This window comes from Hemiscyllium ocellatum, chromosome 17 (genome assembly GCF_020745735.1).
Source record: "Hemiscyllium ocellatum isolate sHemOce1 chromosome 17, sHemOce1.pat.X.cur, whole genome shotgun sequence".
Classification (NCBI taxonomy): Eukaryota; Metazoa; Chordata; class Chondrichthyes; order Orectolobiformes; family Hemiscylliidae; genus Hemiscyllium; species Hemiscyllium ocellatum.
In genome coordinates, this window is record NC_083417.1 from 44,598,029 (window position 1) to 44,616,948 (window position 18,920).

Consider the following 18,920-nt stretch of genomic DNA (forward strand, 5'->3'; position numbering starts at 1 on the left):
ACACACACAAGACATAATCTACAATAGCTTCATATTACTCCCTTCAAAATTGTTCAAAAGATGCATTTACGTAGCAGCAATGTGAAAGTCCAGCACATTTTTTCTTCTATACTAAATATACCTATGGGGCAGAAATCTTTATTGTATTTAAAGGTACAATAACAGGAGTTTCCTTCTATGACCATCGTGCCTATTACTTCACTGAAACTCATCAACATTTAAGATGACGTAAGTGAAAAGCACAGTACAAAGAACCATTTAGAACAGAAATGGTTTAACCTACAAAAAAAACTTGCAATTTCACTTGGTGTTAAAAACAGTAAAGGGTAAACTGCTTACAGAGCAACAGCATCGACATTCAATTCGAAGTCTGCACTTTACAGTTATTTTGTTAATGGAAGGTATGACTGAACAGTTAACTGATTGTGAATACTGTAGCAGACTACCAAAACTTTACATTATATATACAGATCTTTCTTAGTGAGGAATGGTCTTTTGAGGCATGTCAAAATGCCAGTCATGTCAAAACTAGATTACTCACAAATCATAAAATAAGTTAATGCAAGGGCAAAAATCACCTAACAGAATAGATCTGCAAATGCTAGGAAACTTACATGTTTAAAGCACTCTAGTCCATTAGTATATAGGCCAAGATGCTGAAGACCAGTAGTTTACATTTGCAACTTGTTTGCAAAGCAAAGTTATCACTAATAAATAAGTTTTTCATACAACACTAAAAGTTAGGCATTGTACAAAAGGTGTTCTCACAACACTTTGGTCCATTGGCCTGAAAGACGTCCCAGATTACTTCCATTGTTGGAATGTTGACTGTCACTTCAGTTTGATACAATTTCTTTGTTGTCTTCTACCAACTGGGTGAATTTATGGTTCGTTCCATTTTCAGTGGCTGACATTTTCTCCAGACCAGCTAGAGGTGCACTAAGTTCAGTATTGTGAAGCTTCTCCATGCTCCCTGTTAAACCACTGATTGGTGAGCTGCCACCATTTCCCAGACTAGCGGGGTTTGGAGGAAGTCCACCATTCTGAATCACTGATATCTCATTGGTCTTCATCGCTAAGCCATTTGTTAGTGCTGCTGCGTACTGGTTCCAAAATGAAGAAGGGTCTCCATCACGAGCCCGAACAGCCAAATCTTTCTGAAGCATTTCTGTGAATTTAATGGGATTTCCGCTTAGGAATGCCATGGGACCATCTACTGAAAGACGCCGTCCTCGCCTCGCAGGGGCACTGTTCCACATGTGTGTCCCCATATGAACCTATAATGTCAAAATCAGAAGAAATAAAGTTAGAATTACAACTACACATGAATTGGGTACCAAAGACATTGCCATGTTCAATCTATTGAAGCTGGAAAGAAAAATATGTGCACTTTGGGCCCTGGTCAGTAACTGGTCTGCACAGAGCTAAGGCTGCTGAATCCAATTTCCTTGTGAGAACTCATATTATATCTGACATCACTAAATTTGTGTATAAACATCTTTATTAGACATGGATAAAATATGTTTAACCTGACAGTCTTGATTGCTCATCAGAGACAAGCCAATGAAGGTTAGTATTCCTCTCATATTACACAGGCAATCCCAAGAGTATTAGTTGTCAGAAGAAATTGGCACAAGAATGTGGCTATCGATGGCTCCTTAAAGTAAATACTGAACAAAGGTACATTTAATATTTTAAGAGTCCTTTTTTTCAACTTTCCAAAAGTCCATTTTCTACAAGTGATCAGTTGATCATCAGGAGACATTAAATTTTATTTACTCTGTGCAAGAATTCATTGTTTCACAAATCACATGCACACAAATTAAGCACACTGCAATGAAAATGAACAGGACTTTTCTAATACTGGAATACTGTCAATTTCCACATTTTGTCTCTCTAACATTAACCATTAATTACAATTATATATCACCTCATTCCCTGACTCTTCCCTTGCCCAATCAAAACCTTACCTCTCACAGGAAACACTGTACTGTCTCTGGACATCTCTACCATCTCTTTACTGTGCAGGTTTTTGCAATATTGCTGAACATCAGCAGGTTCTTGGTCAACCCATAAATACATAGACAGTACTGATAAAACTAACCTGAGCCAGAGGCCAAGTGCTACACTGGACAAGTTGGTATCAAGCTCAGGATATTAATCCAAACCAGAATTTTGTATTAGGAGATGCCAATGATTCTGCTTGTACTTATAAACTTGTTAAATGATCACCTTGAAAACAATTTACCTAAGTAGCCACACAAGTATTTTTTAAAAAAGATACAGTCACTGCATAAAGTATGAACCTTCGTAGGATTCATTTAATGGTTTGGGGTTTCTTTGGATCTTTGCGTAGAAACAAACCACAATGGCCTTGGGGTCACAGGCATTTTAATATGCATTGCCAAGCATCTATTATCCTTTATATCCATACCCTGCTTCCATGTAATTCATATAAAACATAAATATACTTAAGTATTACTGACCCTAATACGACTAATAAGAAAATTACTGTTCTGAAGTAAATGTGGGAATACATGATTTAGATTTCAAAGCCTTTATAGTGAATTAAGGGGATTCTTATTTATAAACAACTGTTTCAGTTAAATGTATGCAGTGTATGATTTAAAAACAGTAGAATTGAATTTTGTTTAATAAAGCAAAACTACGTGATGTATTTTACATCAGGTTGAACGGTGCACACAGCTAATTTGCTCTCACCTTCTCATGCATTTAAAGTTGGACAATATCACTAACTACTGCTTTGTTTCTATTTAAGCTTATTTCTAAAAGTGCCTGCATAAGTTTAACATACTTAGGAAGATAATTTGGAAAATACCTTCAGGTTGCCTTTGGTGGTAAAAGCTCTTCCACATATAGTACAGGCAAATGGTTTTTCTCCTGTATGTGTTCTCTCATGTATCTGCAGAGCGCTGGAGGAGGAGAACGTTTTACCACATGCTGTGCAGTAATGCTGCTTCGGAGTTCTTCTTTGCGGTGCTGGAAGGACAGGTGAGATAGCAGATGCAGACAGCGGCCCTGATGAAATAAGGCTAGCAGGTGGGTCTTTACAGTCCTGGGAACACCCATGCATGAAACCATTAACCTCAGTTTTGATTAGGGATGTCAAACTGTTAGCAGCCACATTTGAAGAACTCTGATTAGGACCTACATTAGTATTGTTGGGTTCAAACAGTTGAGATGGAAGGTCCCGCATCTGATGTGTCAACATATGCTGCTTCAAATTACCCTTAGTGGAAAAGCCACGATTGCATACTGTGCAAATATATGGACGCTCTTTGGTATGGCTTCTGTAATGAATGTCCAAGGCACTCTGACAAGCAAATGCTTTGCCACAGATATCACAAGATGTATTCCTTAACTTACCCCGATCTCGAGTGGGAAATAGCATGTTTAAAGCATCATCTTTAATTATTCGTTCTGCATTACTGGAAGTCAGGTCTAAGGCACCACCATTGGTGGTTGCTGGAGACACTGAATTAGATAAATCTGATAGTAGAGTTCTGTGCTGTCTCTCTTCACAGCTTGGTGATTTTGACCTACGACTATCTGTGTTGCTGTTGGTTGGGGATGGAGCCTGCATGGAAGAGGTAGATTCTGAAATGGCAGGACTTCCAGCACTTTGGCTCTCCATATCCCCTAGCATTGAAAAAGAGTCACTAGTCATTTGGTCTCCATCAGCTGATCCATTCTCACCTGACCTGAGGCTTGCTTGGAGTTGCTCAACAAGACCAGCATTGATCATTTTCATTTGATTCTCAAGAGCTACAATACTGGACATTTCTGATGGCAATGGAGATGGAGATAAACTGCCTTGAGATGCCTCTGCAGATTTGGGTGTATCTGGTACACTGCTATCAGGACAATCTTCCATATTCTCATCTGAATACTCATCTATATCATCAAAATTTTTGTCTTCAAATGAAGCTGTGTCAGATTCCATAGATTCAGGATAGTTGTCAGCAACTGGAGTATTTGGAATCTGGCCTCCCATATGCATTCTAATATGCTGCTGCAATACAACAGCATTTGTGAATTTCTTCTGGCAGATCGGACAAGAATGTTGAACTCTCAATGGTGGCATGGCACGATGAACACCATAATGGGTCTTCAGGTTTCCCTTAGTAGTGAATGCGCGACCACAGACTTTGCATTTGAAGGGCCTTTCACCAGTATGTGTACGATAATGCATCTTCAGTGCACTATGGCAACTAAGAACACGATGGCAAATGACACATTGGTTGGGGTCCGTCATCTTCCTGTCAATATTTTCCACTAACTGCTGCAACTTTGAAGTTTCTGACGCCTGTAAAGTATCTAAGAGACCTCCAAATGGAAACTTTGACTTAAACTGTTCTGACATAAGTGGTATAAGTGGGCTTGTAAAAGCAGAAGTAGTACTTAGACCTGAATCAGATGCACTTGAACTGACAGGGACAGCCAAGCTGGTGACAGAATTAATAGATTGTGTGTTTTCATCTAGTTTACCATTTGAGGTAGGTGAAGCACTTTCTTCCACTTCATCCAAATCATTAGCATTTTTCACAGAGGGTTCTGTTGCTCCCAAGTCACTCTTGACTGAGCCTGGAGGGCTACAAGAGGACTGATTAACTGAGATAGACTGACACTCCTCTGATTTGATAATAGCAGACAAACCTGATATGGTTGATGGGAGTGGTAGACCCACAGATGTGGTCAATGTAGGTAATACAGGTTTACTATCCAGCCAACTTGTTATGGGTTTTTCAGGTGGTATAGACATTCCATATGGAATACCTGTATTAGTTGGAACATTGTCTAAATGTTCTGGAACTGGATAGGGATTCATATGGATATGGGGATATTTTTCTCTGTGCCTCTGAAAGTGGACCTTCAAATTTCCTTTTGTGGAGAATCTGTTACCACAAATGTTGCATTTATATGGTCTCTCACCGGTATGGGAGCGCAAATGAATCTGCAAGGCACTGTCACTTCCAAACACTTTAGCACAGAACCTGCACTTATGTTTAAAGAAAGCCTCATCAGAGCTGCTTTTAGTCTCAAATACTACCACATTTGGTGGTTTGCCTTTCCTTTGATTTACCAGAGCTGACATTGAGCCAAGGTTTCCTGAAGTCGTTTCGATGCTTGAGAGAGGAGTGGAAAACACAGAAGTGGACGTGGAGGTTTGAGGTAGCAGTGAGCTGGACAAACTGGACGCAGGACTTAGTAAACTGCTAATTCCAAGAGCTGGTGTGGACACTGTTGATACTGAAGGACTGATTAACTGAGAACCACTAATGGTATTTGTAGATACACTTTCAGAGGGCTGTATGGTACTAGGCAATGAGGATGTGTTTACTTTTGGAGAACTACTGCCAGGCTGAGCTACAGTGCTTCCAGGGCTGCTCTGAGGTAGATGAAGTTGCTTTCCACCATTGATGCTGGCAGATTGGCTGGCAAGGCTCTGTGCTAGCCCAGCTGCAGCAGCAAGCTGCTGAGATAGATGTGAACTAAGCGTAGTTAATGGATTAACAGCAGTTCCTATAGTACCTTGGGAAGAGTTGACTGGTGGTGGAATATCTGCATTTTGGGAAGCCAATAGGATTATCTGGTGACGGATTTGTTCAATAAGCTGTAACTGATGGATCTGTTGTTGCTGCAAAGCCAGTAGTTGTTCCATAAGTGCTGGAACAGCAACTTTACTGTTTGATGCACTATTAGATCTTGTTTCCTGGGAGAACTGGGCTACAGCCACTTTAGTACTTTGAAGATTTTCAATGATCACATTACTGTTTAACATTGAGAAATTTCCCAGAGCTGTTAGATCACCTATATGAGGTAGAGGTGTTGTGACAGCTGAGGTACCCATTGTGGGATAATTACTGCTTGTATTACTATTGTTATTACTGTTAGAACTGCTAATGTTGTTGTTGCTAGTGATGCTGGAAGTGTCCACCTCCATGGATTCTTCCTGGTCAACTTTTTTATGCTCTACAAGGTCATTGCAGTCTGCTTGACTTATACTATTAATTTTGTCATTTGCTTCTTCAACAGGATTTTCAGGAGATCTTGGAGAGGAGGCTTCTGAAGGAGCTGTTGAATTCTCATTTACAATCAGAACCAATTGTTTCTTAGTGCAATTTTTCTTGTGACGGAGGAAATCAGGCAGTTCAAAGAACTCAGCACAACATCGGCCACAGACATGAGCATCCCCATTCTTAATGATTCGTTCTTCATGCCCTTCTTGTGGAGTTCCTAGAAAATCAAAGGGACATGAGATTAGTCAACAATGAGACAGAAGATCCCTCACCAAATCAGTACATGAACTACATGAAAGGAATAAGCAAGGTGGAAAAAAAAATCAATGTTTGAACATTACAGTTATTACTTAGAATGAAAATCTGCAAAGCTTGCAACTGGATTCCATCATTCAGTAAATCTCAGTGAATCAAGTAGTTCAGACAATCCATCAAAACATAAATTTCTCCAAATTAAATACATTGGAGCTTAATGAAATTCCATAGAAAATATTGATTTCCAATATTTCATACACATCATCTCCTTGTCCACCGGGTACAAATCAAACATTTGAGGACTTGTTAGATTCTCGAGTAACTGTCAACTTTTTTCATTTCTAGCAGAATAAGAGAGCTTTTTGACAGTTCACTCTCTGCCACAAAACCAATTTGTAAACCATTCAGATTCCAATCACTATTTGACAGGAGAAAACAAAGACAATGTCACCTGCCTGCAGAGAAGTGATATTGAGGTGTAATACCTAAATGTTCCATGAATTCTATACATACTCTAAAATTATTTCAGCAGATGGTTAAGTACAAAATAATGCAGAAAACATGTTCAAATGTGTATTTTCAATGTGACAAAATATGCCTGCAATCAACCCCTTCAAAAAATCTGAAGAGATTGTTTGAATGGTGTAAATAACACATTTTAAAGCATTTTATCATAATTCCAGAATTGACTTATAACAACTAATTTGCAGGACCTCTAAAATTTCAAAATTGATACTTTATTATTTAACTTTACAAATTATTGTTGAGTATGTCAGCGTATTGTAAAGAAATTTTGGAAGGGTAATAGATCTTATATATCTATTTCTGTATTTACTTTGGGAGCAGAACATGTTTTGTGGACACACTGGGTACTCATTTAAATATCTACAGTATTTACATTGCTGTGGACCTCTGACCTTTTAAGCCCAACAACACAGGTGCAGAGAAAGGACACCAGCATTGCGACTAATTCACCACACTCCTGCCTTTACTGTTTGGCGACATGAAAGGACATCAAAGACTGCGTCCATATTTCTCAAAGAACAATAGTAAAGCTGGTACAACACTCATACTTGAGAAATGGTTCCCAAATTGGAATATGGAGGGCGAATTTCTGGGCTTACTCCAAAGCAATCTATATTGCAAGTTAATATTCAAGCTATAAAAAGCATCTACTTTCATATGTATTACGACCATATTAAAAATTTTGGTAGGTACGTCATAAATGAAATTCTTTTCTTTGAGGGTAATTACTCACAGAGAGTTCAGTGTAATAAACTTAACTTTTTACAATTTAATAAAAAGAAGAGGAAATACTTCTATTTATACATTTCCTGTTCTGAACTCAGGATAACCCAAAATGCTTTAAAGCAAATGGAGTACTTTGGAAACATGATCACTCTTGTGATATTTTAATACTACAAAACTGTTTTAAAGTAGATTTCAATAAGCATTTGAAGAACAAATTACTAACAAATCCAAGGTAACTTACAAAATATTTTAAATGCATGGAAGAAATTAGAGCTAAGTATCACAAAGTAAATGCTGAACTGAAATCAAGAAACCTACCCACTGAAACAGTTCAGTGTAATACTGAGGTAACAACTACAAGTTGCTCACCTCCTTAGATACATGACTAGACGGTACTAGAGGAAAACAAAACCATGAGGAAAGCACTCTCCAATCCTCAAAAGTATTGTACCCAAAAGGATGAGAGACATAGAATGGTATAACTTACAACAGACTTGGACACTGTGCACTCAGATATAAAGTAAATCTAATTTTTCTTCACAATGAATGATAAGTACCTCTGAGTGCTTGGTATAACAAAATTTCCCGCACTTAAAGAATTATTTTATGATTCAACAGGCCCAGCTGAGGAAGAATCTTCCTCCATTGCGTTTGACCATCCCAGATTTAGAAAATATCCTTAATGTATTAATGTGAGATTTCTACTGCCCAATGTCAATAATCTTTACCATTTCTTAATAACAATATGTAGGTGAGAGGTTCCTGGCTACTAAGCTATGGCTATGAAAAACGACAACATAGAAAAATTCAACCTAGCTCCAAGTGTTGTATTGGCAAGATATAATGTTAATATTAAATGGATTGTCCTCTGATTATTGGTATTTGGCTATCAGAACCTTAAGAATTTACTGAGTTACGGATAATATGGAATATATAGACACATACAAAGTCACACACAAAGACACATACCCACAAAACATTCTACCAAGAAATGTACATTTTTAATTACATGCAATTTTAAACTAGAGGTTTTGTTTTGCAGTTGTTTAATATTATATCAATATAATAATGTATATGCTTCAATTATTTAAAAAGAAACTTCAAACCATAGGAAAATGTTCTAGATGATACAGACTGTACACAAATGATTACAGCATATAAATTAGGCAATATACAAAATGAATATCCTTAAAGATAACTGCTGAAGCAAAGATAATAGAAAAGATTGTTCTATGCAGTGACTGACCTAATCTTGAGTATTAAATTGCTTAAACTAGTTCAGAGAAGCTTTGGAGGTTAATGGGCTATACAGTACTTCCCAGTGCCTGATTCTGGAATGATTTTTCACAAAACAAAATGTAGGCTGCGCAGTTGGGAATACTTGTGTTATTTTGAAACATTTATTGCAAAATCTGATTTATAGATAACCAAATTGTCCCCATTCAGACCTTTCACTGAAAGATCTTTTTACTTCCTTTTTCATTCGCACTGCTACTTGCATTTCTAGTCACACTGAGGAATAATTTGCAAATCAAACAAAAAATTTCAGCCCTCTAGCCCACTTCATCCTTTTCAAGGACAGGATGGCTCCCTATTGTTTGCTCAGCATGAGGACAGCAACTTCTGTCTCACAATGGTGTGTGGTCATCAGGGAAGGCCCAGAAAGCTGATCTTGTTTAATTCAGGGATTATCTCTCTGCATGTTTCCCTTTACTACAGAATTAGATAATAGAAAGTTGCCATGACATCAGAATCCAAGTCCATAGCAAAGCAAAGGGACAATTAATTCCAGATATTGGGGAGATCATCTGAAATAATGTGGTTCAATTGCCACACTGCTCAAGTGTTCCTGGGCTACATTCGGAACAATGGTCGCTAATGTCATCTCCTGCCGTACATTCAGTTTAATACCTACAAAGTTGTAATTCTGTGACCTGCTGAGCTCTACTTCTAAATGCAGTTTTCGAAGTTATTTGCATATTGCTGCACACAGTCAAATCTAAAATGATCAGAATTCTATGCATTTAGTTTGCCACAGATAATAAGAAATGTCCAAGATTATTCCTCCATGATATTTCTGAACCAATTTTTTTAAAATGTTAAGTTAATTATTATTCATGTCAAGTTTAAAAAGGAGATGGAAGCTGAAAACTGTAGGAAAGAAATCAAAATGTGAAGACTCCAAGGAACATGAAAGTAGCAAGAGAATGATTTATCTGGCATCTGGCTCATTTTTGAAGTTTTTAAACACAGAGCCATCTGGACTTAAGGAAATAACATTTGAGATATGATGGATTTTTCTAAATTACTTGGTTCATCTGTTGAATAAATTAAACATGGATGTTCATGCGATAGTTTGCCCAATAAATATTTGTGAAGTAATGAAATTTCTCAAACACATTTATTTGGAACACAAACACAACATCTAACAGATTCATAATAAGTTTAATTTTTCAAAGATATTCAAAGGTTTAGCAACAATTCTAATTTACTGCCAATACTTAAAAAGTTGTGCCCCTTTGCTGACATGTTAGTAAGGCTCCCCGTGTAGAGCAAAATATTTTTCAACTTGATCACATTTATCAAAACACAAAGGCACTTTAGAAACTCATGCTGCTTGGTCAGCTGTACTTAAACAAATAATTACCAATACAAACTAAATAACTACTGTAGGAAATCACAAGACCCACTTCATCAGTTTTGTTAATCAGCAGGAAAAATGTCTGAAGCACAGACCCACAAGCTTATTGGGGTCTGAATATATTAGAATGAATGCCAGTCAATTCTGGAATGGTAATTTTAATGGAAACACATCTAATTGCTTTGTTTAAAATGCATGCATAAGTTTAAATAAAAGCCAATGAATTATACCTGTTACTAAATTCACAATGTCAGATCATAGTTTACTATCTTATTCAACATAATAAAGCCTCTCATCATTTTACCTTTGGCTTTTGAATTGTTATACACTGAAGAAAAATGGGAACTCCAACTGAATTAACATTTTCAATTTAAACATATTTGTATAAAACATTGAGAAAATGTGGCACAGGTTACTTTAAACACTTCTTTCAATATCGATACCAAGCAAAGATACATCCATGCATTTGTCATTTATGAATTGTGTGAAAATGTTTAATAAATATTTACTTCTTTTGGTTAATTGGAATGTTAAGTATTTCATGAAAGAATAATTACCTTGAAAGAAATAAACACTTCACGATTAATATTGAAAATACACAACTATGGACTCCATATAGGACATGGAATCAAGCTTGTTTTCATTCCACTTGAAAAGAATTATCGTCTGTTTACATGACTACCTGAATTATACAATTTGGTAAGAAATAATTAAACAAAACATTATTAGAGTTTAATATATATTAGAAGTGAAGAACTGTTCTAATGAAATGCAAACAGTTAATTTAAAAGGATGGTTCATCTAGTTACTCCTTTCTGATATCACTTTCAAAAAATTAGTGCCTTTTCCTCTTTCTGTAAATGTCAAAAAAAATCACCAAACTGACAGTATTCAATTATATCTTTGAAACTACAGTTTCAAAGTATCCCAAACTGTTGTGGTGTGCCCGATTGATGAGCGAAGTTCATTTATAAAATAATACCAACATTCAGCTGAAAATCTGGGTGCATCAGAATGAACACTAGATGGGGTACCAGTTGCAACAGCTGAGAGAAAATAAACTTCTGTACTACTGTCCTACTCACACGTAAAGCATTTTTGCTTTAGGCTACATACAAGCTTTAGCTGCATAAACATTGGCACTGTGACAAGAAACCAAATCCTTGTTGTAGGTAAGGTAAAACGTGGGAACTACCCGTCAATCACCTCATCAGGGGTCTGGCATTTAAGGGGAAAGGGGAAAAGTGTTAGTGGTTCTTCTAGTACTGATAAGGTTAAAGCTGAAATAAACTACTGATATCCTGCTAGGCTGGCTGTGGGACTGACTTCAGAGGTCAATTTGAATGTACTGAAGTACATCTTGTGTTGTGAACTCTTGTCACCTTCAGATGGAAGGAGGCAGGCAAAGGTTAAAACAGCATAACAGTAAAGTACTTTGTAGGTCCCAACATCAAGAATCACACAGGACAGCAATTTACTACATTGCTAGGGCAAGAACAGAAAATGCCAAAAGTACCTTTACAACAAAGGGACAGTCACATCATTTATCCAGCTCTTCATGTTTCTCACTAAGCCGTTTATCCAAGAATGCATAGAATATCCTTTCAGCTCACTACTGTGCAGCGATAAACAGGGGCATTCCAACCAGAAATAATGCCAAGAACACATTGCCAACTGCAAATTTATAGAAAATAAAACCCAACCAATCCCATTATAAATATTTTTTCAATCTTTAATTTTATCACATTACTTAATACAATGTATACTTTTACTGCAAACCCACTGAGCTGCCACATGACATTGCATAAAAAACACGCATCAGTATTCATTTATAATAGTTTACTGCATTAGAAAAACAACACGAGGTCAGTCCACACTGGAAACATGTGCAAAAAAAAAGCTTTGACAAAACTATTTTGCATCCATGAAGTATTTGTGTAGTTTATATTATAAGACAGCAAGCAATGAAATGTCAACCAAATCATTTTGGTTTACTCCAGAGTTAATCAGTAAAGCTCAAAATAAAATTAAAAATTATCAATCATTCAGGTAACTTGTTGAAACAATAATCATAAATCTGCTTTTCAGGAAGATGGGTTTCTTTCTTCAAAACACACTGAAACCAAATTATTGTTGCTTCTGTAGTGCTTGGGAGTGAAATTCTAGCAAACTTGCCTTTCTGCTGTGCAACTCTAATGTGAAGTAAACTATAGGGTTACTCTGGTCTCAGACCCAACAATCAAATAATTCTAATGTGTACCCCTTTCTGATTTAATGGCTGAGGTACCATAAACAAACAAAACAATGAAAGTTACTTTTTTTCCCCACGTAAAACATCTTATTTCCAATTTCCAATCAATATTTGCTTGAACGATTTTGATCTGCTTTCAGCAATAAAGCAATCAGAACAATAATAAGTTCCTGCACATGGACCACACTTCACATTTGCAAATGTTTTACCAACAGTCCTAATGCTAAATTATCCATAAAACTTCTTCATGTTTGACATCAATGAATTACAGCACTTACCACTTCAAAAGAATCTGAAATGCACAATTAGTTCCAAAACACACTAATGCAAGATCTCAAACTATATTTTGCTTACACCTGTAAAAATGTCTGCATTGACTGGAGCAAATCTGGCTTTAATACAACCTATATTCCACAAGCCCAAAACCTCTAAAGGACTTTGCAGCATCTCAGCAATAAGTTTAGAAAGAGTACATCTTCGCTAACTCCTCAATATTTGACAAACTGCAATTTTCCATTATTTTGAAAGACGGGCTGGGGATATCTTTACAGCCTCTGCAATGCTAACTGACTTTAAGCAATGATAATTTGGTGGAAAAGTGAAGATACATACCTATGTTCGAGCAGTTTTGTTGTGATAGCAGTGTTTAATGAATAACCCTGGTTGAGTGGTGTTGGGCTGGTTTAATAGTAAATCTCTGGCTGATCCAGGAGACTGAGTGCGCTGTGTGCTCTATTCACAGATCAGGATGAGTCACACACACATCCGAACTAGCACGTCAGCTCCTGCAAATTCCCTAATAGTGCAATTTGTTGCTTTTTGTAACTGGGTGAGCGATCGTGGAGTTTGCATAGCGGACGTGAGTTATCGTCCAAAAATCGTCCTAACGTATCTGGATACCAAGTCAATGGTGCTTCCTAACCCCGGGGCTACGAAATACAACCAGTCTCCTCCGAAACGTCGGAATGGCAAAAGCGAACAAAATCATTTTCTACTTATCTGATTTTTACAGTCCGGCCTTTTCTCTCTAGTGAAAAACCAGATAATAAACATTTAGCAACTCAACTATGTACAAAAACAAAAAAAAACACAGTAAGTCAATTCTCGAATTTCAAACAAACCGACTGAAGCTTTACATTTCTCTTCTACAAGATCCTTTCAAATGAATACGGAAACGAGGGTTTCACTAACTGCGTCAAATAACTATTTGCAAGATCGTCGGAAAGCTCACGAAGGTTCGTACTGAGATTCTGCACTTAAGAAAACACAACCGCTGTGGCTTTGAAACCAAATGTTGACAGGCTAAGCATGAATGTGTACAACTTTCTCGCACAGACTACGACGTTTCTGTGGAAAAAAAATGCAGTAAACTACTCGCTGCTTCTGGTAAACAGCAAATAAACAACGGGGTCACGTCCACGGAAATCTTTCAAAATGTTAATTGTCTGAAGCCTACAGCAAACGCTCCTTATTTCTGTTTGTCCTCTCTCCTTTCCTAACCACTTTCTGCTGAGGTGCCTGCACTTTCCAATCCATAAAAGTCACGCAGATTCTGTTGTGGCTATTGCCTCGCATACCCACAGTAACCGAGGTGAACTTTTTTTTCGCCTACAACAAGGTGTTCGGCTCCCAGTGACTGAAGTCATGTTGGGACACACACAGCGCTGCCATCATTACAGTCAAGTTATTTTTAAACCTAGCCTACGGTTGCGGGCTCCTTTCCATCAAAACATTCAGCGTTATTTCAGCTGAATGCTGCCTTTTAAATCCACCAGCGAGCCTACAGGGTGACTTTGGAAGACGTGATACTTGGATTCCACATGTGCTGCTCTGGACCAACTTGACTGCACGCTCTCGCAAAAGGTACGAAATTAAACTTTTCCTCCTTTTTTTGTTGTTAAAGGGTGTGAGGTTGAAAAGAGAAAATAAAACGTAACGGGAGGCACCATCCCCCTAAGTATTGATTTGTTGTGCACCCCCTGCTCATCTTTTTGCACATCGGGACTTCTGTACAATTAGGCGTGCAGCCTCCAAACAAGAGGCAACGTGTTAATTGCTAAATCGTGTTAATTTCAAGGTTTCTAACTCCAGAAATCTCCCCCTCTCAAACTTTGGACAATTTCACTCCCAATCAGACTCACCGTTCTCTGCGGATAATGCTATATCCTGGTCCGACTTGATGTGTTGCGGCTTCGCCTGCTTCCGACGCGACATGGTGGTTGATACATCAGCAAGCGAATAAAAAATTACAAATTCTGGAGTTGCAAAATTACGGAAATTGACCCTGTCGCCTTCAGTGCGCATGTGTGGGGTATAATTATGATTATCAATAATGCATTGCGATTAATCATCCGCTTCTTGAAAGCCGATTGGCACGTTTCCAGGCGCGGCTTAAAGACTATTCAAATTACTCGACTAAATCAATTAGCTTGTGATTTGCTGGCGCGCTCTGGCTCCGGGTCCTGTTCTCCGGGCTCTCACCCAATCCAGGGCTCCGTGTGAGTGACTGAGGGAGTGAGTGAGCGCGGGGGCCCCAGCTCCTGGATACTGCACTCCTTAGCAACCCCGGGACGGCCAGGCTGCCTTTAACACGCGCCTGGTTGCTAGGGCTACTTTGAAACTGCAGCAGTGCTCTCCGTTTCCTTTATTTACAATGGCAGTCGTGTTCGAATGCATTTAGTACCCATCGCTTCCACTCATTCGCTTCCCCTCCTCTATCGTTGCCTTTAAAATGTGTGTGTGTGTGTTGGGGGGGGGGGGGGGGGGGTAGGTGCTTTTGTTTCCTTTCTCTCTCTCTCTCTCTGAAATTGCAATTGACACAAGTCTCAGTTACCGAGCTGGTTTGTTACTTTCCATTAAGTGTGACTTGACTCGAGTGAGAGAGAGAGAGTCGGCAGCATCGGGACTCAATCGCTGCTCGCCCTGCCAAAGCGAGCGAGACATGTGCGCGTCTGCGGAAGGATGTGGCGTTTGTTTTATAATTTCACAACATACCGTGAATCAAAGGTTCCGAGCCAGATTCAGAGACAGGCGAACTGGCACGGGCTGCACGCTACCAGGGGATCGTGCATGGGCTCTCTCCTGATACCGTGTTTGGGATGTGCTTTACTTGGCTTCTCAAGTACTGATTGGCATTCTCTCTCCTGCTTTTGTGCAAAACTTTATCAATCAAAGTTTCTCACGTAGAGGCAAAAATAAAAGCTTTTTTTTTGCAACTTCCACGGAAACTTTGAAGTTAACAATTCTGAGAAGCTTGCTCCTGCCCGAAGTTCCGCCTGTGCACCGGGGCCACTATGTCCTACGCTTTCCGCATTGGCTATTTGCAGCCGGTGACGATCGCCACAAGATGCGCCAGTTATTGGCATTCCCAGCTGTCAGTCAGAGGTCGCTTAACTAATCGTTGGTTACTTGAGCTTTCAGTCCTGCGCCCGCGATTACTATCAATTCTGTTATGTTTGCAGTGGAGACGGCGTCGCCATGGCTAAAACTTACTGGCTGTGGGAGTTCAGCTGCTGACGATTACTTTTTTTTTAACGAAACGTCTATTCTACCTGTAACTATAACGGAGTTTGAGGGCGGAGGGGTGGGGGTTGGATTGACAAACATTTTGTACGTCTGGAATATCAAACACAAAGTGTGCGATCGCATGAACGAATTGATACATTAACAGAAGTGAAGATGTGTTAGGCTGCAACAAAGTAAATTATTGATTAGTGTGAGACATATCAATGGGCCTTTTTGGAATTTCTTACACAGTAATTTATACCCAATTAGTGCTAAGGATGCATTGTCCGTGGAATATTCCTATGACAGAGATCAATATTGTTGTAATAACGCTCACAGATCACAACCATAGGATCACATTTGTTTCCCCTGCCATTTATTTTTATCTCGTTTGTTTAAAATAAGTTCTGTAGTAATAAATGGCATCGAACGAACTTGGCAACACGCTTTCAGATCTTCGATATTCTGTTCATTGTTCTTCCACTTTTGATATTTGATGAAATGCGCGAAGTAACAGCGATATTGGGGGGATCATCGTAAACAGAGTCAACAACATTCAGTTGGTCCGCCAACTTTTAACAGCCCTCGCTACTTTGTACTGATGCATCGTTTTCAACTCAAAATACTGATAATAGTATTTCTTTTAGCAAAAAAAAATCCAAATGCAGCTTGTTAGGATGTAAGTTTGATTAACTAAACAAATTACTAAAATGTATACAACCCCCGAAAACCTTGAGATCATAGATTACGATTCGAAACGAAACTATTTTTCTGGTATTGAATCTTCATTGATTACCGAAATGAATTGTTTGACGGTGGATAAATCTTGTTTAGTAACATATTGCTTCACAAGGGAAAATGCCAACAAAATAAGGACAGGGCAGAGCGCGATTTTTAAAAAAAAAGATCATTTTGAATAATTAATTATGTTTCTTAACTTGTTTAAAATAACGTCATTTTTTAAACAAATGTTTCAGCCGCGGTTATTTCTTCCTTAATAAGACGATTTTTCTGTAACGTTTGCGGAGTTCATTTTAGTGGAAAGACAAACGAAGCTATCATCTGGAGATGATTTTGAAGAATGAAGATAATAATGTGGTTAGGTGCTTCTTGAGTTGCTATTATTTTTCACGGAATATTTAACTAGGCACTTGGGCAGTGATGGATACACAAGAGTTCCTGCTTCCATTTTTAAACGCATCATCCTCCAAGCCATACGATAAAATATTTGTTTAATATTTCTCCATACGTTTTAAAATTAGATACGTTAATAAACCATATCAATATTTATATATTCCAGGACAAACTTGCACTATACTGTGACTTGTAATACACCCGTGATAAACTACTGATTCCAATGTTTTAAGGCTCCCGAGTTAGCAAAATCAATTTCGAGTTAATTGATCTAAATGCGTGTGGATGCGACTGGAAACAGGGTATGTATCTGCAACCCAATCATGTGAAAGGGGACCTAAATTAGATTCTTTTAGGCTAGTATATTAAAGCATTCAAGTGAAATTCACAGTACTCACTGAAAATTGCAAAGTCACACGAAAACGTACTTCTAATATCTACGTTTTTAAAATATCAATTTACAGATTTATTCCGAAAGGTAGTTTAAACTAATCGACTTTTTGTATGTTATAATCTTAGTCTAGAAAGAAAATATTTTTGTTTTGCCTTGGAGTTTTGCTAACTTTGCCAATTATAATAGCGAACAAACGAGATTACTCAGGGACATTTTAGCACTGCACTCAACCAACAACCTCAAACTTGCAGTTTGAACCGTTGTTTAAGGAAATCAATCCGCAGATTTCGAAGGGGTGAGAGGATTGTTAAGTAACAGTAAATCCAGCAGTGTTCTCCTGTAAAAGAAAACACATGCAAGTTACTTAAGACCAGACTGATATTCTCTGCATTGATGTCAGTGATGAAAAAAAAACCTGGGACTGTTCTAGGTCTGATCGATGGCCATCTCTCCGATTTCTGAGGCTTTAAGAGCCAGTGTGTCCAGTGTGGTCTGACGCGGGCACTACAACGTGAAGCATCAGCCATCACCTCCAAATACTGATTTATTTACTAATAATCGATACAAGGAGGGAAACACAATTGAATCACCCCCGATTATTGCTGACATAGTATAATTGATCATTGTTCATGAACAGAGGTTCTCACCACATAATTGAATCATCAGCAATATGGGTCAGCCAAGGGCGCCAACTTAATGCAGCAACAGCCAAAAAATGATGCTCGCTTCTCAGAATGTCCAGAGGGTCTAAGGGGCGAATCCAGTGAAAGCTGCTAACCTTGTAACTAGATGAGGTGAAACATTTTAACTCAATTTGCTTCTTAACACATCTGATAGCTTTTGTTTGACCTGTTTGTCAGCAAACCACTAGTGCTGTCCTTTTAACACTTATTGATAGACATACTTTAAGATGATTAACTACAGATTTACAGTTGACAGCCCACCTGTGGAAGAGATAAACGCATTCACCTTTATGGGAGCCTTTCGTTATATTTCAGATGACAGCTTGTCAATATTCACAAATACATATGTTAACTGCAGATGGACCCCAAAAAACGCAAGCATTCCACGCACTTGGGTATTTTCCGTCACCGAACATCCAAATGTTTGCCTGCATTTGGAGCTTTTGGTCTTTTGTTTAAATAAGATAGAAATATGTTTCATATTTTCTTTGTGTGGAAATGACAGCGAAATCGTACACGCGAAACAATAATCAGAGGTCAGAGCATTTCAAACGTTTTATTTGTTGCAGTCTTGAAGACAAGATGTTTATCTACAGCCACCAGACACCCATCCAGGACAGGGGACCTTAATTCTGTCTGAGACAGGCTGTTATTGTTATTGATAGTTAGCATCAACGTCCAGGGTGAGAAATGGAGCCGCTGCAGGGAACTTCATGCAAGACATGGTATTGATCTACTGGTTCTCTTACCTCCCTGAAGCGAGATG

General features: G+C 38.3%; 1 protein-coding gene across 1 annotated transcript; it reads right to left on the reverse strand.

The window, feature by feature from the left end:
* Positions 1–667: 667 nt before the first annotated feature.
* On the reverse strand, positions 668–15,519 carry sall1a (spalt-like transcription factor 1a). Its single transcript, XM_060837714.1, has 4 exons — positions 15,434–15,519; positions 14,581–14,694; positions 2,840–6,258; positions 668–1,277 (listed from the first exon to the last, which is right to left on the reverse strand). Exons 2-4 carry the CDS (start codon positions 14,651–14,653, stop codon positions 837–839), a joined length of 3,933 nt encoding a protein of 1,310 aa, XP_060693697.1. The 5' UTR covers positions 14,654–14,694; positions 15,434–15,519; the 3' UTR covers positions 668–836.
* Between the last annotated feature and the right edge of the window lie 3,401 nt (positions 15,520–18,920).